This window comes from Cyanistes caeruleus, chromosome 9 (assembly GCF_971803275.1).
Source record: "Cyanistes caeruleus chromosome 9, bCyaCae1.hap1.1, whole genome shotgun sequence".
Lineage (NCBI taxonomy): Eukaryota > Metazoa > Chordata > Aves > Passeriformes > Paridae > Cyanistes > Cyanistes caeruleus.
This window is the reverse complement of record NC_141709.1, coordinates 33,297,638-33,323,296: the sequence shown is the minus strand read 5'-3', so window position 1 is coordinate 33,323,296 and position 25,659 is coordinate 33,297,638. Positions and strand designations below refer to the sequence as shown.

The window sequence follows — 25,659 nt, the reverse complement described above, 5'->3', positions numbered from 1 at the left end:
GCGCCAAGGGCTTTCCAGTCCTGTTGCTCTGAGCACAGAATTCCCTTTCCCATATATTAAAAATCATTCTTAATAAAGAGTTCTAACTAAGCAATACACACAAAATAGAAATTATTATGACCCACACTGAATAATTTTACCAAAATTAAAGGTTTAATAAAGTTAACCCAAGTTGGGCTGAAGCACAGATACAAATCCAGCTCTAAACCTGCTGGTGGAGCCTCTCCCTCAAGACTCCACAGCAAAAGGTCCCGAACTCTACAGAGTTTCTCCAGATCGTGGGATTTCCCTTGTTTGTAGTGAAATCACTTCTCCTTCATGCTGTGAGTCTGTTCTTCCTTACGTGCTGAGCTCCTGGGATTCCTTAGCACTTAAAGCTTGTATCCACGTTATAAGCACACTTAGAAGTTGAGGGCTCTCCGTGCGCTCATTAGAAACTCATTTATAAATGCTGCACCACTCATTAACTTTCCGAAGTTCTCTTCTATCACAGCTCCAGCAGCATCAGGGACTCACAGCCCACAGTCACCGAGATTAATTTTTCTTTTTGCTTCTGACACTGAATCTCAGGGAATATAAAGGAGACAAAGGGCTGGTTCGGGTGTACTGAAACCTCCCTGATCTGTGCGCGGGATGTGGGACCGGCTGCGAGCTGAGTTCAAAGAGACGGTTCAGGAAATTAGAGGGGGGGAAAAAAAAGCGGATAAAAAGTAAATTAACCAACCTGCTTCTCCTTCCTCTCGGGGTTCCGACTGGCGGCTGAAGAGACGCTGCCACGGTGTTGTTCTGATGGCGAACCCCGGACGGGCGCTTCCTTCAGCCCGGCTCCCCTCAGCTCCGAGCCCTCAGCCCGGCTCCCCTCAGCTCCGAGCCCTCAGCCCGGCTCCCCTCAGCTTTCCCCGGCTCCCTTCAGCTCCGATCCCTCCGTCCCCAGCCCGGCTCCCCTCAGCTACCCTCGGTTCCCCTCAGCTTCCCCCGGTTCCCCTCAGCTTCCCCCGGTTCCCCTCAGCTCCGACCATTCCACCGCCCCGCCCCGCCCCGGCCCAGCGCCCCGCCCGCCCCGGCCCCTCACACGGGATAGCGGGGAACGAGCTGGGAAAGGTTTGAAACACCGGGATCCTCACACGGGGTAGCGGGGAAGGAGCTGGGAAAGGTTTGGAGCTCCAGGAGAGGCTGAGGGAGCCGAGAAGGGGCTGGAGAATCCCTGAGGGAGCTGGGAAGGGGCTGGAGAATCCCTGAGGGAGCTGGGAAGGGGCTGGAGAATCCCTGAGGGAGCCGGGAAGGGGCTGGAGAATCCCTGAGGGAGCCGGGAAGGGGCTGGAGAATCCCTGAGGGAGCTGGGAAGGGGCTGGAGAATCCCTGAGGGAGCTGGGAAGGGGCTGGAGAATTCCTGAGGGAGCTGGGAAAGCTCAGCCTGGAGCAAAGGAGGCTCAGGGGGAATTTCTGGCTCTGCACAAGTCCCTGGCAGGAGGGGACAGCCGGGGCGATTTGGGATCTTCTCTTTGGCATAAAAACACCGAGGGTGACCAGGAGCAGGAAGGATAATAATAAAACAGGAAACTAAAATTCCTACAGACACAGCAGGAGGAAGAACCTTGGAAGAGTTAAAGCCCATCTCATTCCACCCTTGCCACTTCGCACTAGATCAGGTTGTCTAAGGCTCATCCAACCTGCCTGGTGCCTCTTAATGACATTAATTAATTCAAATATCTCATGACCTGGTTGTGCTATAATGCAGATATCCAGTATCTGCTGGCTCTAATTTAAGTGCAATTGATAAAAATTACCTTTTACTCCTCAAGTAATGGACTAAATCACATTTTTGACCCTTTTGCATTTCAGCATTTGAGGAGCTGACAGTTGTAAAGCAATATCGCGTATTTAACGGGAACTTGCAATTAAAAAAACAACACCCAAAAATTATTTCAAGGAATTTCAAGCAAGGACTGAGCCCTTTAATTTTGCTTGTGCTCATCCTTTTGTAAAAGGCAGCAAAAATTTCAAACCAGTGAACTAGAAAGTCCCAGTCAGGCCTAAAACTGAGGGTTTTATACAATGGTTTTTCTTTTCAGCAATATTATTTTAAAAGAAATGCAAACCCACTATCTCTGCTTCAATGAGGTATGAAGACAAATATTTTTGTTTTCTTATTGCAAACTCTTCTGGAAGAGTAACCAGACTGGAACTATCTTTTGGGTGATGTAAACACTTCTCCCATGAGCAAACCCACTCATTGGCCTTAATTTATTTATTGACTTTCTGTAATTCACAATCCATTTCTTCAAAGCAGCATCAGCCAATTTCACTCCTTATTGAAATAACCCTCTCTTAATTGATAAATTCTATTTTCGACACATTTCCTGATTCTAATATGGCAGTTTGGGAAATCTGACTAAATACAGCTTGTGTCTGAGGTTAGGAAGCCTCCGAAGCTTTCGTATCCCAGACTTTCACAGCATAAGCAAAAGCTGTCAAAAGCTGCCACTAGAAAATCCCTTTATTTAGAATATCTTGAGACAAACATTTGACAAGAGTTTTCTTTCACTTCCCCATGTGCCGCTGCTGTTCAGCCAACCAGGAAAAAGAAATCCCCTACAAAGCCTCCACTAATGCATATTTATTTATTTTTGAAGGTTTTTTTCTCCCTACCTAATACCTCAGCTAAAACTTCCTTGAGCTTAATCCTCTTGAGGAAGCCAGAAGACAGGTAATTCCTCCTTTCAGAGTTCTTTGACGTGTGTTACATGTTTCATACTGATCATCCTTTGTGTAAACTTCAATTCCAGGTTATTCTGTCTTTCTTTATAGATCAGCTTCCCTGGAGGCCTCCCAAGGCTGATCCCTGACAGGACTGGAGAACCAGGTGGGAGTCAGGGAAGAGAGACAGGACCAGACAGGAGGCTCAGGGTGGACAGCAGCAGGAATTTCCCCATGGAAAGGGAGCTCAGGCACTGGAACTGCCCAGGGAAGTTTGGAGTGCCCATCCCTGGAGGTGCCCAAGGAATTCCTGGAGGTGACACTGGGTGCTCTGGGTTGGGGACAAGGTGGGGATCAGGACTGGACCTTGGAGGGCTTTTCCAGCTTAAATCACTCCAGGGTTCTATTACTTTATTGACATCTTGTTGCTCAGATATTTTCATCGCTGTTCTGTTGTTTCTCTCCATGCCTGAATTATCTCACAGAGTTTCTATTTTGCCATTTTGACTCCAAGATTTTAATGTTTCTCTGTGCTTTATTCACTAGGATATGGAAATGCAGGATCCAGGATGTTCTCTAGCCTCAGCACAGCATCCCCTCTGCTCAGGGCCTCCCACTTTTGTGGAATTAGAACTTTTGGAGAGGCTTTTATTAGAAATACAAACAAGGAAATGTGGGTTTTTTTTCCTCTCAGCCTCCACGTTTCACCTCAGATTTTCTCCCTCAAAGCATTATAAAAATAACAAGGGGCCAGAAGCCTTTCAACAAGTTTTGTGTTGAAAAACAACAAAATATCACAAAATACAAAGCCCCAGGTGGTTTTGCGAAGCACATGAGAAGATTTCAGTGACCTATGTGCATGTTTTGAATTTAAGTGTGAGCAAGAAGCACAGAACTTCTCCAACAGAGAAAAACTTCAGCCTTTAGGGTTTATTTATTTTAAAAATGTGACATCAAAGCAATTCCTTCCACCAATTATGCTGGATACAGTCACAGAGCCTCTGTGTGGCAGATCATAATAATTCCCTGATCTCTTACAAATAAAAATTCCTAATCCCCTGCTCAGCTTTTTCGTGAGTCAATAATCTCCTGCCTGGTTTTACATCCATGTAGATTATCTAAGGAGGATCAGAGCTGCCAAGCTGAGTTTGGGGTGGAAGGGATCTTAAATCCCATCCAGTACCACCATGGGCAGCGACACCTTCCACTGTCCCACAGTGCTCCAACCTGGCCTTGGACACTTCCAGGGATCCAGAGGCAGCCACAGCTTCCCTGGAAATTCTATTCCACAGCCTCTCCATGCTCACAGCCTGGAATTCCTTCACATTATCCAATCTAAACCTACTTCCTTTCCATGTGAAGCCATTTCTTCCTGTCCCTCCATCCCTTGCCCAAACTACTCGTGTTTAGGCAAAGAACAGCAGGAGTTTACACTGCAGCAGACACAGGGGTGTTTTTTCATTTCCAAAATGAAAAATATGAGCACATAAAACCCTTGATATTCACAAGATAGGACTCTTCATTTCTGCAAATCTATGATTGTTTTAGAATCAAAGCATGGTTTGAGAGGCAGAAATGACATCAGGCCAGGAGGGGCAGAGCCACAGCAGCTGCTCATGGGCAGGGGAGAGGGAAAAAAGGGTGGAAAACCAAGTGGCAGCATTGGCTTCCCAAGGGAAGGTCAGCTGAACCAGGAAGGATGAATGGATAATATGTCATCATATATTCTTTATTTTTTAATAGTTAAGCTAAGTGAGGAATAAGTTTTTAAGGGAGGCAGAAGGGAATGATCTACAGCAAATTCCCCAGAAGGAATTTCCATCCCTTTTGAAGCTTTCACATGGCTGCACGAGAGGTCCCAGGTTAATTAGTGCTGTCACCATTAGTGCAGCTTATTTCCCAAGTGCCACAGCATCATTTGGCAAGAAAAGGATCCTGAGTGCATACAAGGGGGAAATTGCAGCAAAATATACAAGTTTGGCAAAAAAGAAAAGTGGTCCTTGAAGCAGCAGGCTGTGCAGTTTAACTTTCATTTTGACAGGCTGGATGTGTTTGATATGTCTATTTAATGGGCTTTTAAATAAAACCACTGTTACTATAGTAACATTTACATCAAAGGTTGTGCTCATGCTGCCTTTGAGGTACAGGAAACCAATCTGCTCTGCTCACCTTTGTGCTTCACGCTGATATTTTACATGGTAAACCTGTTTTCTAATAAATAACTTCCTTTTTTCAGAGTATTTTCCATCTCAGCTTGGAAATGAGGATGGATTTGAGGTGGTTGGCTTTGCAGTGACTAAGCCCTGTGTGTGGGAACACACTCCTGGCGCCAGGGAGAACAAGGATTGCATAAAAAGGAAACTGCAGCGTGGGGAAATCCATGCAGGATCCCTGCAATTATCCAAGGCCAGGTTGGACTCTTAGAGCAGCCTGGGATAGTGGGAGATATCCCTGCCATGGGAATGAGATGAGCTTTAAGGTCCTTTCCAAGCCAAACCATTCCAGGACTCTACAATTCCATAAAGATAACAAATTTTGCTTTTCTGCTCCTCCAGGAGGTTTTCCTGGTCAACTCTGCTTTCACTCAACAGCACCAGAATATTTACACAGCAAAACATGACCCTCTTTGGATGAGGAAATGAAACCACCCAGGGCTCTCAATTTCCCTAAAAAAGACTTTTTAGTCATGCATGTCCTTAACAGGAATTAGCAGCTGGAAAATAAAGAGGGGAAGGGGAAAGGTGAAGGGAACTTAGAGCCTTCAGACACCTCTCCAACAGCTTGACTCCACTTTTCCTTGTGTTTTTCTTCCTAATGAGCATCATTTGAAATCAGATTTTAGTGAAAATGTGCGTGGATGGGAGTGTGGGACAACCCAAACGCTGCTGCCCATGGAAAGGCAGCTTTGCTGATGTCATAACCATGAACAAAAAGGGATTTACTTTAGATTCCAAAGCACTGTTTGGTCTGTTATCCCCACAATCCCTGCCAGGATGACACACTCAGCTCCATCTCAGCGAGGAGAAAGCAAACACCACGACTTTTTCCCTCAGGGGGTGGTGGTGGGAATCTATTTCCAGCAGCACTTCAGAAAAGCTGGCACCAATCTGGGTTCTCAAGTGGGATCTCACACAGAGGCCAGGAATTTACAGCATGGAGAGAGAAATGCTGCAGAAAATGAGAAGGTATTTTGAATAAATGCATTCATTTAAAAAAAAAAAAATAAATTCTAGGATTTTATCAATTTAAATGTTTCTCAATCTGTCAAAAATTCAGTTTGTGATAGTCACAGACTCAGGAAAAAAAATACCAGATGGGTGGTTTAATCCAAATTGAGGCCGCTTTTTGTGGTTTTGGCTATGGAGAGAAGATTTTACTTAAATGTTTATATCTCAGTGATGAGTTCCATCCAACATGAAATAGAAACCCCACCTACTCACACCCACAATAAATGAAAATCATGGAAGGGATGGAAGAGGCCTTAAAGTTTTTTTTTAAAATGCCACCATATTTTCATTAGAGCAGAGGAAGTTCGAAAATGGGTACAAGGATCCTCCCCCACCTTGTCCCAGCATCCCAAAAGAGAAAAAAAACATTCCTAAATAAGAGACAACCTCACACATCTTTCATCCCAAAAGAGAAAAAAAACATTCCTAAATAAGAGACAAACTCACACATCTTTTGTGGCTCTTTTCAGCTGCATTATTCTTAAAAATCAGATTATTTCACCTAAACAGCAAGGGAAAGTGCTGGAATAGTGTCTGTTTTTTAGCTTCTACTAAGCACAGGTTTAGGCACTAATTTGCACTAATTTTGGGGTAAATCCTTGGAAAATTTGGGTTTCAGTGTCCAAAATCTGGCAGCATTTAAGCCTTCTTTAGTTGGAGTGTGGAATGGCCGGATGATGTTGATTTTCTGTTTATTTTCTAGATAATAACAGCTGAAAAGGAATTGCATGAGGGGAAAAAATACAGGGATCATGAGTGTGTGGTGGGAAAACAGGAAAAACTGGGCTAGGAAGGGAAGATATGGGAAGAGTGAAGAACAAGAAGCAGATGGATCCTTCTGGGGTGGGAATGATGTGTCCAGATAGTGCTGGCACAGAGGAAGTGTGAGTGAAGGGATGATCCTGGAATTCTGGCAGCAGGGAAAGGGTCAAGGACACAGAGTCCCACCAAAAAGGGGTAAAATCTGTGCGAGGGACTGGCAGGGATGCTGTGCCCTCAGATTTATGGGATGGTGGGAACAGCTGGATGCTGGATTCTGAAGTTATTCCCTCTTTATTTGGCAGAAAAATGGGAACAGAACTGCCTGGGACAGCCATTCCCAGGTTTTCAGCACTGCCTGGGACAGCCATTCCCAGGTTTTGGTGCTTCTGGAGCAGGTTGGAAGCACCTGGAAGATGGAGAGGGGTGCTCTGTGTGCCTTTCCCCCAGGAATTCCACCTGGGAATATTCCAGCCCCAGGAACCTTTTCCAGGTGCTCCTGCAGGAGGAGGGAGAGGCCGAGGCACTGCTGGGGCTGCAGGAGGTGGAAATGAGCAGGTCAGGGATCAGCTCTCCCACACTTGGCAAGGATCTCCCCAAAAAAAGCAGAATTCCAAGGAAATCAGACGGGAATTCCAGCCCTTCCACACCAGGAAAGAGCAGAGGTTCAAACACACTCCAGTCTCCACTCACATCCCAGGCTCTGTGCCATTTAAAATGTCATTTTTGGACCTTCAGAGACGCTCTGCATCTCCAAACTCTCCCTTATTGATCAGGAATTTGTGGCAGAAGGTCTCCCCTTGAAGGCTGTCAAACACAAACCTGATTGGATTATCCAGTGCAGACAGGTTTTCCCTTCACAAAGGTCACATTTATTTAATGTAGAGTTATTCCATCCTGGATCTGGATATCCGAGCACCCCTGAATCATCCCAGTTCAACATCAGCTCCTTCCCTCCACATCACCACTCCCACTTCTTTCTACATGGCTTAATAAGAGATAAAATTGACTATTAAACTTGATTAATAACATTAATTTCAAAAGGTTTCATATTAGGGCAGGAGTTGTGAGGTTTAAATGGGACCAAACCAGCCCAAATCCTGCTGCCACACTCAGTATCCAAATAAAAATACAGCCCTAAGGAATGACCTATTACTGCCATTTAAAAGTTAGCAACTATCAATTTAATCCGATTACTAAAAGTGCTACAGGAAATCAGGCATTGACTGACCCTCAAAATGAGTTTACCTCATTGCCTGCCCATTACAGAGCAGAAAATACAATTATTGCAGGAACTTGGAGCACCTCACACAAAACTGAAGGGTTGTGGGCAATAAAAACATTTCAATGTCAGACAAACAGGTGGCAGAAAATTGGTTTTGCCCTTTGATTTACTTAAAATTCTGCAAAGAATCCAAAAGTTTGGGAACTATTTGGAAATGATCATCCCAAACTGACTTTATTTCTGTTTTAATTCTTCCCAACACTAAAGGAAAAGGGAGCAGTGCTGTCACTCACTGTCACTTCCATCACTTGTCAGAGGCGTCACTGCATCAACAAGAAAATGAGACTAAAATTAAGTTAATTGGGCAATTTTTCACACCAAATCAAAGGCCACATTTTAAAAATACCTCACAGCCCACAAAGCTTGAGAAACCATCTCAAAACACCACACAGTAAAACAAGCACATTTCTTTTCATAAAATTAGTAATGAGGGGTTTCTATTTCACAAAAATCCCTCTGACATTAAAAACCTTCCAAATATGACAAATCAAGCCCTGTAAAAGAGCAGAGAAACAGAGAAACCTGTGATGATCTTCATGTGTCCAAAGGGAGGCAAATAATCCCAATCTTAATTGAGGATATTGGCTGAATCCTAATTAACTTTCCACATTTCTCACTTCTGAGACTCCCAGACAAAGGCTCCACATTTGGAAATTGTTTCTAATGATTGGCTGCTATTAAGAGATCCATGAAAACTGATTTATTTTCTGCTGTAAATTTTAATTAAGCAGCAAAATATTTATTAGGAATGCAATCTTTAAAGGAATGAAAAGAAAAGCCAGCATACTCTGAACTAAGTTATATTAGTTTGTATAATCTGATTTAAAAGATAAATTTTCTTTCTGTATGCAGGAGAAATATTCTGCTTTTCTTAATCTGTTATAATGAAACAGTTTTACATACAAATGTCACCCTCACTACTCTTATTCCAAGTATTGCTTTCAAAAGCACTTTAAACACCCTTTAACTTGTCCCCAAATCCTCAAAAAGCCTAAATCACCCAAGCAGCATCTGCCATTTGTTCACATGGACCAAGAAAAGCAAAGTGGCACAGTCAGGGTATTGGGAAATGAAGCTCCAAGCAGTGATAAATCAAAATTCAAAGGTATTGATAATCTGAAATGATCCCTTGGGCCCACCGGAGACCCCAGCATTGCTGTTAGTACCTCAGAATTATTCTCCTTTTAAGGGTTTCAAATAATTTAAAACTCCAGCCCAAATATGATTTCTGCTTTGTGTTCTTTTAACTCCACAACAGTGAGCAACTCATTTTCTCAGCACTGCCCATGAAAACAAGCAATTAAAAATAAGTAACACCCCAGAATTCCCACCAGTTTGGCTGCAGGCAGGCAAAGAGTTAAAAAAATATTAGGGGTTTGATGCCAACAGGTGGGCTGCTGTAACTACAGATTTGAAATTCCTCCTACAATCATTGCACAGAAGTCTTCCCTGAATGAAAATCTGCAAAAGGAAGGCTTATTATCATGTATAATGTGTATTTGTTATCAACATTAGGTGGATTTATTATTAATACCATGTGTCACTTTGTCACTACATCCAAGTTACTCTACTAAATACAGCCATGGGTTGAGTCTCACTTGAAAACAATCTTTTACCTGTTCCCTAAGAATTTTCTGAGGGAAAAGAGGGATGATTTTATAATCCCTGCTGTCTCCCCAGCAGGATCTCCCTCAGAGGTGGCCAGACAAGTGTGGAATCTCCTGCACAGGCAGACAAGGTGAGGCACAGGGAGCAGGGACCAACCAGTCCATTAGAAAGATGAATATCCAGAATATTTCAATCTAGAACTGTTCTGTAGGAAGTAATAATTCCATTAAAAAAAAATAAGTACTGGTCATGGGGAATAAACACCTGTAACCCATTTTTAATGTAACCCAACCTCAAAATAAAGGGCAAAAACAAACCAATAAAAAGAGATAAATACAGGATGGGCCTTTGGAGGAAATGTCTCCAGCTGATCTTTAAAATTTGATCCCAATTCAGCAGCCAACGCTCCCTTATCCATTTTATCAGCTTTTCCCTGGAAAGCCCTGCAGTAGGAACTGGCCAGGAGTTTGCAGGGGCCACTTTAACAAATCAATGGCTCATTAGCACCTGATGAGCATCCAGCTTAATGAGAGTCCATCCATCCTTCATCAGAGGCCAGGAACATTCCCTGCAGAGCAAAGGCTGGAGGATCTGAAGAGTCCTGCTGCCTTCAGAATGAGATCAGGGTTATAAAGCTCATTTTAGAGCTCTCCATCATTTGCAGCTGAACATCACGATTTGAAACGTGTCACTTTGTCTGGGTATCACTCATTACACTCATTTCATGGGATTAAAGGCTGTTTAAAGGTTTTGGGAAGTTACCTGAGGTCGTAACAACTGCTCAGGAAGGTCACCAGTTCTGAGAGGATTGAAGAACCCACAAAACCAGACCGTGACCAGCACAGGGAGTGCTGGTTTGTTTTATCCAACTCAGTGGATGTGACAAAATAACCAAAATAAATCAGCTGAACGAGGGTGGGAGGGACAGGAAATCCAAGTTATCCCACACAGACACCGCCCCCAAATCCAGCAGCAGGTTAAAAACAGGAGCTTCAAGCCTAGAGCTGATGTGACTGTGCCAAAGGTGAACAGCATTCCCAAACATTCCCTGTGCACAGCAGCTCTCTGATCCACACTCACCTTCCCCAAGGCCTTGTACTCAAGGCACTGCTGTGAAAATCAAGTTCCAGCTCTTCCAAGCTGCTCCTGATGGTGAGGGATTCAATAACTCCATTTTCCCAAGCTCTGGGGAGATCAGAATTCCCCACTTCAGTATTTTCATCACCTTAATTCCAGGAGAAGTGATCTGGAAGAGGAGAGCTCTGATGCCCTCTGCATCCCTGAGGATTTTACTCCAGACCCCCTGGAAGAAAGGGATGTGGAAAAGCTCAAGCACTACCTCACATCCCATCTTTTTTTATGGAATGCTTTTAAAACCCCCCCAGATCCACTAGGTACACAGGAGATAAGTGATGATCCTTTACCTTTCCAACACATCCTACATGAAATCCTCTTCCATGGCTCCTGGAATTTCCCGTTCCACTATCAGGAAAGCAGCACTGGACGTGTTTTACCTCACACCCATCTGTTGTCACCTCTTGAAATTTAAGGCAGACAAATTTTGAAGCATCAGATATGTTTATTAGACAATTCCAAAAGTCAGTTTTAGTAGGCAACTCGGAAAGAAAAGTAGAATATATTTGAATGTCCGTGTTGGAATACTTCATCATGTCAAGGAATCAATCACAGGAGATAAAAACTGGTTACAAAAGGTACAAAAGCTGCACTGAATTCCCACTGAAAGCAAACAGCATTAATTGACAAAGAAGCTTTGGAAAAAACACAGATTTCCAGCTGATTATGGAACACTGATCTTGCCAGGTAGGTGCAGTCACAAAAATCAGCGTTGTGTGGAAATTTAAGGCACTTTGGATACACAGTATTCACTTCCACACAGGAAAACCATTCCAGAGAAACCATTCCAGAGGGATGGGACGGAATTCCCAGTACAGAACATCAGAGCTTAGCAGGAGTGAAGCTCTGGAGAAAGAAACCCCACTGAAGTATTATTTTTTACCATATTTGATAACAAAGTAAATTTACTTGACAGAGGTTAAGGGAGATCTCCATGATTTCAACAAAATTTTAAACATTAAAGTCCATGTGAAAACAGCATGAAATTCACATTAGGGATTAGTGCACTTAGCTACCTCCAAATAATAAAAATAATAATAAAAAAAGCATTGACCTTCTCCACTCAACCTCCATGAGGTACCCACCAACCACAGCCCAAAGGGGATACAGTACAACGGGAAAATTTGGCAAAAAGCAATTTAAAACAGCATTTTCTGCTCCTCCTGGCCACTTGAGATTGTCCTTGTCCACTGTTCCTGTCACACACTACAGCAGAGCCCACAAAGAATGATTTATTTTAAGGCAAAATTCAATCTCAGTTGGTTTTCCTCCCCAAAACTCCATCAGTAATTGAGTAGTTTTGTGGATTTCTTTCACAGCCTTTGGTATATAAATGGTGTAAAAGCTTTCCAGAATCCAACCCCAAGCCAAGAGGAGTTAAATGGAATTGTTAGCAATGGAATTAAGAATTTATCATCAGGACCTGACCAGGTTTTATTTCACTGTTTTACCTCATTATTGCGTGAAAAATGCCACTGTATAGGAAAAAAAAAGGCATCTTCTTTAAAAACAAAGCAGGATTTAAACATGGAGATGATGTTTAATCTGAAAAACCTGATTTATCATTAAAACAAGGGATTTCCCTAGTTCCAACAGATTGCAAAAAGCAGGAAGAAGTCACTCAGATAATTTGTTATTCCCAGGATTTTTTAAGTTTGTCCTGCTATGTCTTGGATGGAGCATTAACATCCAGAAAAAACCCGTCCTTTAATGTTAACTCCTCTTTTAGCAGGAGACAGCCTGGAAACCCTTCAATATAAAATACAGCTACTCAGCTGTTCCTTCCCACACAGCTGAAATTTCCATTGAAAACATGGAATTAACCTTCCTGAAATTCCATTTTCCATTCCTGCTTGAGCCTTATCCCACGACTGGGGACCACAAAATTATTTCTGTCCCCATTTCAGAGCGCTCATGTCATTAATTACTGACCTTTCCCTCTGTTCTTACAAAACTAAAGTAATAAAATTGTATTTTCTCAAGTGTGATTATGTGAACATTTACTAGGATAATGCTATTTGAAAATATAGTGTTTTAATGTAATAACAACCTTATTCCAGATTTTAAAAAAAAATAGGAGTTGAAGAAGTTTTAAAAGCAAGGAGGAAACAAGAAATCCTACCCAGCAGAACACTCTGGGTGCAATTCACACCCATAAAAATACAGAGCTGAGCACTAAATTGTGATTTTAAGTGTCCTGAGGGTAGTTTCTCCTTTTGTGAACCTCCACAGAAGTCCTGTCAGCTTTAAGATGCATTAAAATATATTATTCCCCAAATACAGGCACAATTTTTAAACTGAATAGGGACAGAAAATATCTCTGTGGGGAGAAAAATTATCTTTAAACAAACATAAGTGGAAGGGTTTTTAACCAGAGTTCTTTTCTTTTGCTTTCATTAGGCAATAAAAGTTGACATCACTTATGTTTGGCTTTGTATCATTAAGAAAAATTACAATTTTTTCTCACATTACAATTAATGAGATGTAAATGAAATAATAACCTAATCATCCCAATTAAAGCAGAAAGATTGATCAAGTTGAGCAATCCCAATGAGGATAATTTTTATATTATTCTTTGATTATATGGTTAAAAACCCAACAGGAATAGTGACCAATGGCTCAATGACATTGCAATTAAACCAAAAATTAATGGGTAAATCCGCTTATGTTTTGTAAACTTCTTCAAGGATAAATTCATAATAATCCCAGATTTTAGTGACTACTTCAAAGCCAACTGTCAGCACTGTCCCTTTGGCTGAAGTACATTTCAAAAAGCAAATTATTACGTGATAATGTAAAGCCACGTGAATTTTATAACATACCACACACGTTATAATATCTGTACATACACACAGAACAGGAGGGGGAAAAAAAAGCTGTAAAATATTCCAAATTACCAGCACCACAGTGAGCTCCTACCACTGCTCCCAGCTAAAGTCATCTCCTCTGCCAAACACAAGGAAAAAGCCTAAAATAGTAAGGAAAATGACTGCATTGCCAGCCAGCACCAGGCCACAGGCTCCCCATTTGATCTGAAATGCAAGAAATGGAACAATCAAAGCAGTTCTTGGAAGAGATGCTCAGGGCAGTTAATTCTAGGCATTAGATCAGCTAAAACACTAAAAAAAAAATAAATCAAAATACTACAGAAAGAGGCTAAAAGCAGAAAAGGCAAACAATAAATAATTCAATTTGTGTGACTAATTATTCAATTAGCAGCCACTCGTATCACTAATAAACACTTCAGCCAAGCTACTGCTAGGATTTAGAAGAAAATGATGACTTGCCTTACAAATCATTAAAACACACCTAAATCAGAGAGAAATCTGGTGAAATTCATGCTCTCCTTTCATTGCCATGCAACAAAATCAAAAGTTCTCCTTTCAAATAAGTAACAGGCATGGAAAACGTGGATTTAAAAGTGAACAGGTTTTTTTTTCCTAACGAGCTGCACAAGTAATTTACTTAAATAAGCAACATTTACTCTTTAAATACATGACTGAGAGTTCCCTCTCGTGGTTGTTCTGCTGCTGCCAGGCCACAACTCCAAAATAAAAATATCAGGGGAATTGGGCATTACAAATAAATTCAGAGCAAGTACACAAAATTTAAAGGACTGAAAGTGAAGGGGAAATCCAGCAGGACTCAGTAAAACATCACTGGGTGGTTGAGAAATGGGACAGGGGAAATTCTTTGCCTTTCAGACAAATGTGACCAAAATCTCACCACCAGAGAAGAGTTCAGAAAGCAAAGAGGGAAGAACTCAGGCAGAGTTTCCTCAGGTTTTGAGGGGCCAAAGCTTGGGAAATGCTTTAAGAGCTACAAGGGCAGCTCTGGAAGCTTGGCCTTATATCTTTTAGCTCCTAACACGCCCTAGTCCCCAAGTCTGCAGCATCCTAAATGGAGAAAGCAGTCATTCCAAGAGAAAAACAAGGAAGCTGGAGCAAGAAGTGATGCAAAAGGGTCATGAGACAGAGAGGCATGAGGTGGAGGAGGAGATATTATCTTTTGTTGGACCAAAACAAGGCTGAAGGGAGGGACAAAACCAGCTAGAAACTTTTCAGTCACACTGAGTTCTTTTTTTCAGATCAAAAATGGAAATTTCAGCAGATCATTCCCACAATAACGAAACAAAAGCAGGATTGAAGATGACACCCAGTGAGTGGTGTCTGAGAATAAAAACTAACGAGGACTTACTGCTTCCACCCGTGCAAGGATGATAGGAAATCCAAAGGCAGAGACAACAATTCCTGTGGTGAAGAAATAGGCCAGCTCCCTGCAGGCACTGCTGGCTGCATCACTGTCATCACCCACTCTCTTGGCAATGAAGTGAGGAATGGGGCAGATGAAGTAAAATATTAACACAAACAGGGGCCAGTACACACTGGGGAAAGGGGGGGAAAAAAGAAATGTATCAGCAGTTAAAACACATACTTCAGTCAGAAAGCTGGTGCAATACTCCTAATCCTAGTTTTTGGCTTGAAAAGTGGATTAATCCACCCAAAATGGGGCAATTCCACCTCGTTGTGCCTGCACTGATAGAGCAGCATGCACCCTCTCACACGAGCAAGTGTTAATTTCTTTTACTTTGAATTTGATTTTGAATCATTTTGCTGATTCAACTCTGACCACAGAGGGAGCAGGAAATGCGCTGGAGCAGGCCAGGAGCAGCTCTCCCAAATTCCAGGGATAAAGCAGGCACACCCTTGCATCTCATCCCTGTGTCAGAGCTATCATAAGCCTCCTCCGAATTTTAAAGCGTTACAGACACAAAATGAGGGAATTACAGAAGAGTTAGGGCTGGAAGGGAACCCAGAGCTCACCCAGTTCCAGCCCCTGCCATGGGTGGGGACATCCCAAATGGAAACTTGTGGGAGGAGGATTGTTCAAACCAACAGGAAATCAATGGAAATGCTTGTGTGAGATTAAAATAGGCACTTTAGCAAGGTGGCACCGCTTTTCCAGAGGCAGCACAGAGCTGCTTGCAGTCTTTTTATTTTAATGGAAATGCAAATACCGCCCAAGGAAGTGATGTGTAATCACAACAAACTGCCACGTGCCAAGAGGCTGAGCGCGGTGGGGGCTGCAGGAGGAGCCCAACAGCTCCATTAAATGAGAGCAACGCCTTCATTAATGGATTTTAAACAGGACAAGCTTTGGGAAGGGCGCCGGCCCGCTCACCCGTAGTACTCCAGGGCGCAGCCCAGCATGAGGAACGTCAGCCCGATGGCTCCGCTGAAGGACAGGGCCACGAGAGCTGCAACGGCACAGGCCGGGCGGTGAGGCGGGGCCGCCACACCGGGCATCCCTCCCGGGGCACCGGCAACCGCCTCACCGGGGGCCGGGCATCCCTCAGCGAGGGCCGGGGTACCACCTCCCCCGCTGCCGGGCATCCCTCCCCGCCGATCCCGGCCGCTCTCCCCCGCGCGGAGGCGCTGCCCGGGGCGCGCTCCCTCACGGCAAGCCCCTGGTACCTTTTACGCCCGCCATGTCCGGGCTCCGTTGGCACCCCGCGACTTCCGCCCTCCGGCCCCGCCCCTTTTCCTTCGTCACGTGACCGAGCCTTTAAAAGGGCGGGCAGTGGGCGGGAGCGCCTTTTCCCGCCACGCCCACGCTCGCGCCAGGGGGCGGGGCGTCGTGAGGGGATAGCGTCAGGGGGCGGGGCGTCGTGAGGGGACGGCGCCGGGGTGGGGTTTAAAGCACGTAACCCTCGCAAATAAACGGGTGTGGTTGGATATATAAGCCCTCTATAGGGGTAATAAATGTATATGTGTGTGCGTTAAATTCATAGCTGTGCGTAAGAAACGTCTATCTGTGCGCAGCCGCGATTTGAATCCACAAACACGGCTTTAAAGAGCTCCCGCCCCTCAGGTGCTGCCGTTTTGTGGTTACTCCTGAAAAGCGCTGTTTTCACCCCAAAAATGGAGCCGGGCCCCGTTTGCCTCAAGCAGGGCCACCTCAGGACCTAAATCATCCACCTTTCTGCTAATCCACACTAAGAAAGGCACAGCTTTTTTTAGAGACGTGTTTTTCAAGCCCTGGATTTTTGAGATGACGCTTTGGAGCTCCCATTTTTGACGCAAGAGAAGCCTTTTTGTTTCAACAATGGCCTGTGTAATTCAGCGATGGCCTTTTTGCCCCAAGAACCTTTCGCGTTTTTCCTCAAAAACAACCTTTTTGACCCAGTAACAGCATTTTTGTCCCAAGAAAAGCGTTTTAGAGGGATGTTTTGCGCAACCTTTTCAATAACCCTCCAGATACCTTCAGATACCTCCTCAGCCCTTTCCTGATCCATATTTTTTCCCCATTTTTCATTATTTTAAATAATTTTGAACCAGAAGGCTTATTAAAATAGGCTTAATCCACTAAATGCTTTAAAAAAATATTGAAAACTGTGGGTTCGCTGACTTCTTTGGCTGTGGGTCTCTGAAGGCAGTAGCTTAAGAACAGCAATGCCGAGTTGTTTCCAAATAATTTGGGAAAAGCACCTGGAATGGCAACCTGTGGATAATGATAAAAGTGACCCAGCCAGGACTCGCCACCCCTCACACACAGGAGCAGATGTAGGACTTGAACCTCGTGGTCACAAGCACAAAAGATACCTGAATATGTTAATTTGAGCTTTTTAATGTATATACAAATGTTTTAGACCAGTCACAATTTCATCGAGTATATACCGTATTTACAAAAATTACAATAATTTAGTCAAACAGTAAACCTGAACATTGATAACCTCTGTCACTACCAGATATGACAAGAATGGGGTTTTTTTTTAGTTAACTATTTGGATATACATACGTCCTAATACTTTCATGCATCCATAAAAACATTAGGGATGGAAGTAATCAAAGCTTAAAGTGGGGTAGAGGGGTGGGTTTGTTGGGGTTTTTTTTTGGTAAAGTTTAATGATGGATTTGTATTTTGTGAATGGATGAGTATCCAGAGTTATGTGCCGTGACAAACTCGATACAAAGCTAATGAGGTTTTCATCATTAAAAAAAGTACGTTATAGTAATGAGATCCTTTTTATTATATTGGCATAGGTCACAATATCTACAAATGTCAATGAGAAACAATAAACCAACAAATCACAGGAACATGATTCACATTCCAGTTATCTCTTTAAATAAGACAAGCACGTACTGGATCAAAACATTAATAAATAACATCCAGTTTGTTACTATTATCTTAAGGTCTTTTATATAAAAGGAGACCTATGTGTTGGTTTCACATTTTCAGTTAATGGCAGTAAATAATGGACCAGTACAACAAAAGGATGAGTTTTATACAGAAAGCCATGTACTTTGACACACTGTCTTTGCAGTAATAGCTTTGCCACTTGAAAATGTAAGTGCAACAAGTAGTGGATTGTCTTGAAAACCACCAGCCTTAAAGACTCACGTCCGATGGCAACCTGTTCCTGAGGCAGTAAATACACATTATTTCCTACCCATCTTCTGAGTATCCCTCAAATACAGATAGGTATTGGTAAAGAAACTGCTATCTTTAGTTACTCTACAGAAAAACACCGGAATTTGGGGTGAAGTTTGAATTTCTTTTGAGCTAGGAAAGCTGCTTCAGCTTCAGCAACAGAGAGATTTCCTTGTGATGTTATTGCTTTGGTCCAATAGAAACTTTTAAGATAATCAATTTGCACTGGAGTGACCTCAGAAATCAGACCTGGTCTGTGGATGCCTGTGTGACAGCTCGTACACCATGATCTGAAAAATGAAGTTGCAACAGGTTTCAGCCTGCCAAGAGCCTTGGCCAAGTGCTCTGGAGCTGATGAAGGCATAAAGGTGATACAAGTGGGCTGGGAAAAAGTTCTGAATCCTCAGGAAGGGAAGTGTTACCTAGAAAGTGGGAAGTTTCTAAACCTTCCCAGCACAATTTTAAGTTGTTGGTTTGATGTTTTAAGTTTGATGGTTTCAAGCTGCTGCTGAGGACCATGGGAAATGCAGCACGTGCTCATTCCTCACTTGGACAAGGTGGATTCACCCTTTCCTCCAAAACTGCCGCTAAACAAACCCAGCAAGGGGCTGTGGAATCAAGGGCTCGTTGCCTGCTTCCCGAAGCGCCTGCTGAGGAATTCTGCCTGCACATTTCACTGCGGGACCGTGAGGGGAAGCACAGCATTAATGCAAAAGCAGCGGGCAGCTGCCTCACTGACCCAACCCGGGATCCAGCTTTGGCTCTTTTCAGCCAGACTACACTAGATGAGCAATTAAGCAGCAGATGGTGACTGTTAGGAGTGTGCCTAAACCACAGCTGAGCACTTCAACTGGATAATTCAATCCAAACCCAGGAAAAATAAAATGTACATTGAAGTTTGGGCCTCACCAGCAGTTGTTGAACTCAACTGAAGCGTTGCCATATCACACCACACCAAAATAAAAGTAGGAAATTCACCAGCTACACTTTGTTGGAGACAGACCAATTCCACCTTTTCCCAGCATGTGTTCTCTCTTGTCCCACTGGAATCCAAGCTAAAATAGAAAAGTTACCAGAAACTGTAACCCTGTGGCTCTGGTAAGGTGAGCCAGATGGCCAGAGTTCCTCTGAGCTCAGGATTCTGGAGACAAGCACTAGGAAACCTTTCTCGTGTTCTTCATGATAAGTATTAGGCTCTTAGTTTTCTGAAACGTCTGAATTTCCAGCCGGAGTTTGGTTGATCTGTGACATTTGTGACAAGAGACTATATAAGCACTAGCACGGGTCTGGAGTGGAGGCTGAGAAAGTACCTAATACAAGGGCTTTTGTCCTTGGTTTTCAAATTCTGACCAGGCATCGTTTAGCTCCATAAATATCATCTTTGCATATTGTTCATATGGCTGCCCAGTAGCCTGGAATAAAAACAGAGAGAGAAGAGCGATATCAGAGCTCCCAAGGCCAACCACAACAGCTGGGACATGAGCAGATTCCCAAGCAGTTCCATGAATTTTCACTTTTTCCTTGACAAAAATAAGCGACTCTGGAGTTCTGTTTTCCTTAAGAATCTCTTCGCTTGGCTGCTCCTCAGAGCTGACAACCCCCAGCTCTGAGTGGGATAAAACCCTGTCCCATGGGCATAATAAATGTAACCTCCTAAATAATAAATATAACCTTGGCACTGGGAGAGGAATTTTACCTGCCTGGAAGGGGAAGAGCTGCCACCTGACACAGCTCCTGGATGAAATCAGAATTCCTGCAAACCTCGTGCAGCCCACATCCTCCCAAGCCTCGAGACTCTCAGGGTCTCCATTCCCTGCCACGTGGAAGCTTCCTCCTCCCCTTGGGGTGTCCCAGATGGAGCTGTTGCTCCCGGGTCAGCAAGTGGCAGCAGCCAGAGTGTGAGCCACGAGCTGGGCAATCACACAACCTGATGGTTCCATTGGAGGAGTTTGGTTTGGATCTCCTTTAGCAGGAACTGTGGTCCAGCAGCACAGCTGAGCTGAGAGTCAAAGTGAGGGTGACAAAAGCTCTGAATTTCTGTTTCAGGCACAGTCTTGGGGCTGGCAGTGGTTTCACAAAACCCCTGGCTGGTTTGGGTTGGGAGGCACCTTAAAGTGATTCCATGGGCAGGGACACCCTCCACTATCCCAGGTTGCTCCAACCTGGCCTTGAACACTTCCAGGGATGAGTTCAGAGCTCTCAACTTCTCAGAAACCAGCAGAAATCGTGAGCTCCCACTTTCTACAGAGCTGTTTGCCCAATAAACCCAGCGATCCCATCCAAGAGTTCGTAATCAATGCCGACAGTTTCCCCCCAAGGCAGAGGCAGCCCGGCCTTACCTTGTCGGGGTGAACGACGAGCACAGCCCGCCTGTACACCTTCTTCACCTGCTCTGGAGTCACCAGGTCTGCCATACTCACAGGCTTCCACTTGGTCTCCCCTGCCCAGAGCACTGTGTGCATGGTGGACAGCAGCGCCCTGATATTCCTCTCCTTCCCTTCGATCCACTCCAGGACCTGCAGAAAGAGGGTAAGTCTCTATTTATGCCTCTCATTAGATATTCCACCAGGATAAAGTTTCTTCATTTGAATAGCTGTGTCCCTGAGGAGCATCTTCAATTTCTTTCCATGCTTTAGAAAACCTTCAGAAAACCTTTGTCTAGTTGTCATTAATTTTTATATCACTGCTTGAAAGTTAACACAGACTTTGAGCAACATCCCTGCTAAAACACTGAGTAATGCTTGATGGAATAGTCAAAAGACAAATTAAGTGTTTAACTGTCTGGTGCTTTAGCAAGGTTAATTGCACACCTAAACTAAGCTCAGCTAAGCTAAAATGTAAATGTGAAAACCAAAGCATAAATAGATTTTACAGTTCCAGGCTGAGCCTCCCCAATGAAATAAAAACACATCAGAGCAAAGAGAATTATATTGGGAAGGCCGAATCAGCTGGGAGCTTCAATGACTCCACAGCTTTTGTGGGGATAAAAATGGGAGCTGGGAAAACTCCTGCCCACTCCATGGCCTGACCTCTGTCCAGCTGTTGTGGTTGATGGTGCTGTTCAGCGTGGTTGCTGTCACTTCCCAGAGGTTAAGACCTTCCCACAAGGCTAAAACCGGGAATTTTTGAGAGGATCATTCTGTTTTCTAGAACTTTGCTCAGCTTGTGCTGCAGCTTTCCCTCTGAGCTCTCTCTCCTTCTGTAATTCCAATTTGTGGTCTCATGTATCACATACAGAGCAGGACAGACTGAATTCCCTTCCCTTTCATAAGAGATCTGCAGTTTGGCAATTTATTGAGGAGAGATGAGAGAATTCCAAAGCAGGCAGGATTAATGAGGCAGAGGATTAGTTCAATTAGCTGTGCCTGCTAATCAGGGCTGGAGTGCTGTGGAAGAGCTGCAGCCCAGACACTGAGCAAGCCATTGTTGATGTGGTCTGGTTGAGGACAGAAATGTGACCTTGGAGTTTTAAATCTGTTGAGGACATTGAATGACTGGGAGAATATCACCAAGAATTTTGCTTACTTTTAGTTTTTCGGGGTCCATCTCCTTTGCCATTTCTTCTTTTCTCATCTCAGCTATTGTTTTGGGGCCCTTCTTGTCCTTGTGAGCATTAAACCCTTGACCAGATAATAAATCTTCAAAATCTGCAGACACTTTTGGCTTGGAATCTTGAAAACCAAAAAGATTTGAAATTATTATCATAACATGGGTGCATCTAACACTGGCTTTCTACAAAAGATACATCCTTCGGTTAATCACATTAACAATCTCCCAGTGCTAATGAAAGTGCAGGTTCTCATGGAAGATGTTACTTAATGCTATTTTTAAGGTGTTATTGTTATTTTTATTGTTATTATTATTGTTATCATTGATGGTAGTACTAGTAGTAGTAGTAATAGTAGTCGTAGTAGTAGTATTGAATCCCAGAATGGTTTGTGTTGGAAGGGACCTTAAAGTTTATCCAGTTCCAACCCCCTGCCATGTGCAGGAACACCTTCCAGTATCCCAGGTTGTGTCCAACCTGGCCTTGGACACTTCCAGGGTTATTTTGGAAGCTCATTTGGAATGCAGGATTTCCTGAACAGCAAAGTTCAGCATCTAGTACAGCACAAAGCACCAAATAATCCCTGTGACCGACCCGCTTAGCCCTAACCCGCGAACCAAAGCGACATCCGAAGGATGCTCAATCCCGACATCTTACCGACGTTGGCGGGTCCTTTGCCGCGCTCTCCTTGCGCCCCTGTGGCCGAGAAGCTGACGTTGTAGTTGGGCTTGTTCTGTGGGGAGGCGTGGGGCACTCCGGGCTGCCCTTTGGGCTGTGCCCCCTGCCAGCCGTAGCCCGCGCCCTGCTGCCACCCGCTGCCCCCCATGGGCTGCGGCGGCGGCTTCTGCGGCGACGGCGGGAACCCCCCGCCCATGCCCGTCGGCGTGGTGGGCTTGCTGGCGAACGAGGGCCCACCTGTGGAGAACAACAGCCGGGAATTCAGTTTTGGGAACTGATCCAACCAAAGATCTGCTTTCGGCTCTGCCGCAATCCTTTTGCAGAGTGGTTTTTTGCCCCGAGGTTGTTTGTCGCTAAAGGACACGAAATTATTCACACAAATGCCTCTCAGTGTTAGAACGGTAAAGAAGAACCTTCATCCTCTGACTCCAGGATTTATAAATTCTTGACAATGACCAGGGATTGGATAATTAATTTACCACCTTCCAAATCACACCAGTCATGCGAAACGTCCATCAAAAGACGTTTCTTAGAAGAAATGTGATAACTTATGCTTATAGAACTTCCATGGGAAAGTAATAAAACTATGAAAACATTGTCAGAAGGCTTTAGTTTTCAGGATGAGAGTGAGGATTTGAGGAGTTGGAGGTGGCTCAGGGAAACAGGGAAAGCTGGGTGTATCTAACAAGGAGCCACAGCTCTGTGCTGATGGTGGCAGCACAGAATGACAGAATGAATAAATTTGGGAGGGACCTTAAAGCTCATCCAGTTCCATTACGCTCTCCACTAGCCCAGCTTGCTCAGAGCCCATCCAGCCTGGCCCTGAGCACTTCCAGGGATGAGGAAGCTCCCTGGCAGCCTGTGCCAGTGCCAACAGCAAGCTGGTGGTGTTGAAATCACATCTCCTCACTCTGTGCTGATTAAAACCATGCACAGAGATGTGTCCCAGCACCTCATTGCTTTAGGGGATGCTCCTCTGGCTCTGGTGGTGTTTGTGGGAGGTACCCCACAGGTCGATGTTTTATTATTTCACACTCAACTCCCAGCTTGGAAATGTGTCATGGAAACTGGATGAAGTGCTTTCGATTTAGTCACGACCAGCAAAAATGTGCTTAAATATCCTGGGGATGCCAAGCCGTTTGTTTTTAAACCCCTCTGCTCTCCTAAAGAATGCATGTTTTAAAAGGACCTGGGTGGCTCTGACATGGGGCTTGGCAGACTTTTTATTTTGTTCCTGCAGAGCAGCCTGAAATCCAGCAGAGGGAACTGGGAAACCTAATTCCAGACCCATGCTGGGGCTGACGCAAAGGGGAAAACAAACATCACACCAAACCACAAGGGCTTGCAAAGAGCTGAAGGCAGCAACAAAGGCAAGAAAAATCTATTTACCACACTCAGACAATGCTGGGCTTTAAGGAAAGCTTCAATGATTTCTCAGAAGTGCCTTTTCAGCATTGGAATTGAGGGTTTGCTGATTGTTTTATGACAAAACAAAGGGAAAAGACTTTTCTAAGCAGTCAAGCTTTGTAGCTGGGTACAAATACCTCACCTTTAGATAATACTGCTAATCAATTGCAGATCAATTCCACAGCTTTTCCCACAAAGCAGAAAAATTACTCAAGTCTAGAAGGAAGCAATTCCTCAAGAAGCCCAGCAGCTCTGCAGAGCCAAATTCTCCTCCCAGGCCTGTAGCAGCAGAAGACAGAGCATCCTCAGGCAGAGCGTGTTTGGACTTATCAGAGGTCGGTGCTTTACAATCCGTGGAGCCTGCTGAGCTCCCTGCACGGTGCCAGCACATTTTTTGTCCAGGGATCAGGAAAAGCACGGATTTGTGGGAGTTTACAGAGAATCAGGCAGAAGGGAAAGCCTGGCAGCAGCACTGACACGCAGGTGGATTGAGAGGCCCCACACATACCAAGCTGTTCAGCCTATTTCTCTAAAAGAATGCTGGTAATTTATTATTTTCCTTTTTTTAATAAGGGGTACAAACCTGCTAAACTCGCTCCAAGACTTCCCAGATCAGCAAATGGATCCAATGTTTGGGGTTTAGCCTGATGAGTGGGAGTGCTGTGGAGGGATCCTGTAGGACTGGTGGCAGCAGACTTACTTCCCATTCCTAGACCACCTTAAAAAGAGAAAAAAAAATAAAAAATAATATATATATATATAAAAGAAAAAAGAACATTTTTCCTCCTGTTTGATATGAGTGCAGCTCTTCCCCAGCACTCAGCCACATATTAGAAGACTGCTATTAAAATTGAGTGTACCATTGTCAGGTTCCTCAGCAGCCTCAGACTTGTTGCACTCCCACTCCCAATTAGGAATAGCAGCAGGAATGTTCCCAGACTGTCTGCACCGCCAGAGGAATTGTGACACATGGATATATTTTAAGAACTAGAAGCCTTCAGGAAGCAACTTTGGGAGGCCATACACACTCTTCCAACATTAGAAAGAATCGTGCAAACATTTAGTGGCATCCTGGGACACTTCCCAAATTTTTCCCATGGCTCTGCATGGAATGGAACAACCTCTGGACACCTTCACCTGTCCTGCTCTGAGCTCTTGGGGAAACAAACACAGATTTTTATTAATATGGAAATCTTTAGAGGAAGCCTGTTCTTTGCTGTCACATTTTCCCTCTGTCTCTCCCCTCTCAGAGCTCCTTAAAGGTTTTGGTTTTGGTTTTGTTGGTTTTTTTGCTAAGCACCCTGAATTTTATGCCACATACCTGCTTTATTGGGCCAGTCCCAACCACTGGAAACATCTGGTTGGATGGAAACCGTTGGAGTGCTGGAAGCTGAAGAGAATGATTGATATCAGCATCTCAAAGCAGCCCAGCAACACCAGCACAGCCCAGTGCCCACCAGGAGCCACTGGGACCCTACAAACTCTAAAAGCCTCATGTGGGAGGTGCCCATGACAGGATCATCCACTGGATGATCTTTAAAATCCCTTCCAACTTTGCAGGGAGATACTCCCGTGTTAGATGACCAAGCACAAACAAATCCATGACTGAATGTGTTTCAGACAGGGCTACACGTTAAATTTTGGGGTGAGGAGGAGGAAATTAGGGAACTTTTAAACAAATGGAAGAAAATTCCTTCTCTTCAGTCAAATTCAGCTGTGAATTTGGTTAGGGTTAGCACTGGAGCTAAAGAAAATTGGTGCCTGCAACTAAAACCACCAACAGATGTTTGTTTTCTCTAAATACGGCTGTGTTTAGTGCAATTAACGGTAGTTTGGTTCAAAGGAGACCTCAGAACCACAGGAATATGTGGGCAGACTTTCTTCAT

The 25,659-nt window shown here is 44.0% G+C and overlaps 3 protein-coding genes and 1 long non-coding RNA gene across 12 annotated transcripts in view; 1 reads left to right on the top strand and 3 right to left on the bottom strand.

The window, feature by feature from the left end:
* The window catches only part of LEPR (leptin receptor), a 42,164-nt gene extending 31,051 nt beyond the window's left edge, over positions 1-11,113 (bottom strand). Inside the window, exons 1-2 of one of the 3 annotated variants that reach the window (XM_086841618.1) lie at positions 11,001-11,113; positions 10,657-10,879 (exon numbers count right to left, since the gene is read on the bottom strand). The gene's annotated coding sequence lies outside the window, so the exon portion shown is untranslated. Of the gene's footprint in view, positions 1-724; positions 1,069-10,656; positions 10,880-11,000 lie in introns of those variants that run through there. The other 2 variants (XR_015273685.1, XM_086841619.1) reach the window with 2 other exon arrangements.
* Positions 387-5,941, top strand: LOC111932964 (uncharacterized). 2 transcript variants are annotated; one of them, XR_015273687.1, is made up of 4 exons: positions 387-1,305; positions 1,369-2,707; positions 2,809-2,863; positions 3,244-4,814. It is a non-coding gene; the product is annotated as an uncharacterized LOC111932964 (long non-coding RNA). The 2 variants fall into 2 exon arrangements; XR_015273686.1 differs by having other exon boundaries at positions 1,031-1,101; positions 2,634-2,707; positions 2,809-3,013; positions 3,244-5,941.
* A 22-nt stretch (positions 11,114-11,135) lies between the features above and the next one.
* LEPROT (leptin receptor overlapping transcript) lies at positions 11,136-16,230 on the bottom strand. Its single transcript, XM_086841628.1, has 4 exons — positions 16,185-16,230; positions 15,892-15,967; positions 14,908-15,094; positions 11,136-13,742 (listed from the first exon to the last, which is right to left on the bottom strand). The coding sequence occupies exons 1-4, from the start codon at positions 16,198-16,200 to the stop codon at positions 13,626-13,628; spliced, it is 396 nt and encodes a 131-aa protein (XP_086697754.1). The 5' UTR covers positions 16,201-16,230; the 3' UTR covers positions 11,136-13,625.
* Positions 16,231-17,317: 1,087 nt separating this feature from the next.
* The window catches only part of DNAJC6 (DnaJ heat shock protein family (Hsp40) member C6), a 41,533-nt gene continuing 33,191 nt past the window's right edge, over positions 17,318-25,659 (bottom strand). For 5 of the 6 annotated variants that reach the window (XM_086841625.1, XM_086841627.1, XM_086841626.1 and 2 more), the window contains 6 exons: positions 25,095-25,163; positions 24,357-24,491; positions 22,346-22,603; positions 21,667-21,812; positions 20,481-20,657; positions 17,318-19,553 (listed from right to left, as the gene is read on the bottom strand). In XM_086841625.1, coding sequence (XP_086697751.1) covers positions 19,452-19,553; positions 20,481-20,657; positions 21,667-21,812; positions 22,346-22,603; positions 24,357-24,491; positions 25,095-25,163 — 887 coding nt within the window. In that variant the 3' untranslated portion in view covers positions 17,318-19,451. The remainder of the gene's footprint in view (positions 19,554-20,480; positions 20,658-21,666; positions 21,813-22,345; positions 22,604-24,356; positions 24,492-25,094; positions 25,164-25,659) is intronic. The other variant, XM_086841624.1, reaches the window with a different exon arrangement.

Bases quoted from the DNA above. Each gene is read 5' to 3' on its own strand.
- LEPROT (XM_086841628.1), bottom strand. The intron at 15,095-15,891 runs GTGAGCGGGCCG...CCCTTTCCCCAG, and splicing joins TGCGCCCTGGAGTACTACGG to TGTGTACTGGCCCCTGTTTG. The intron at 13,743-14,907 runs GTAAGTCCTCGT...CTTGCATTTCAG, and splicing joins TCCTTGCACGGGTGGAAGCA to ATCAAATGGGGAGCCTGTGG.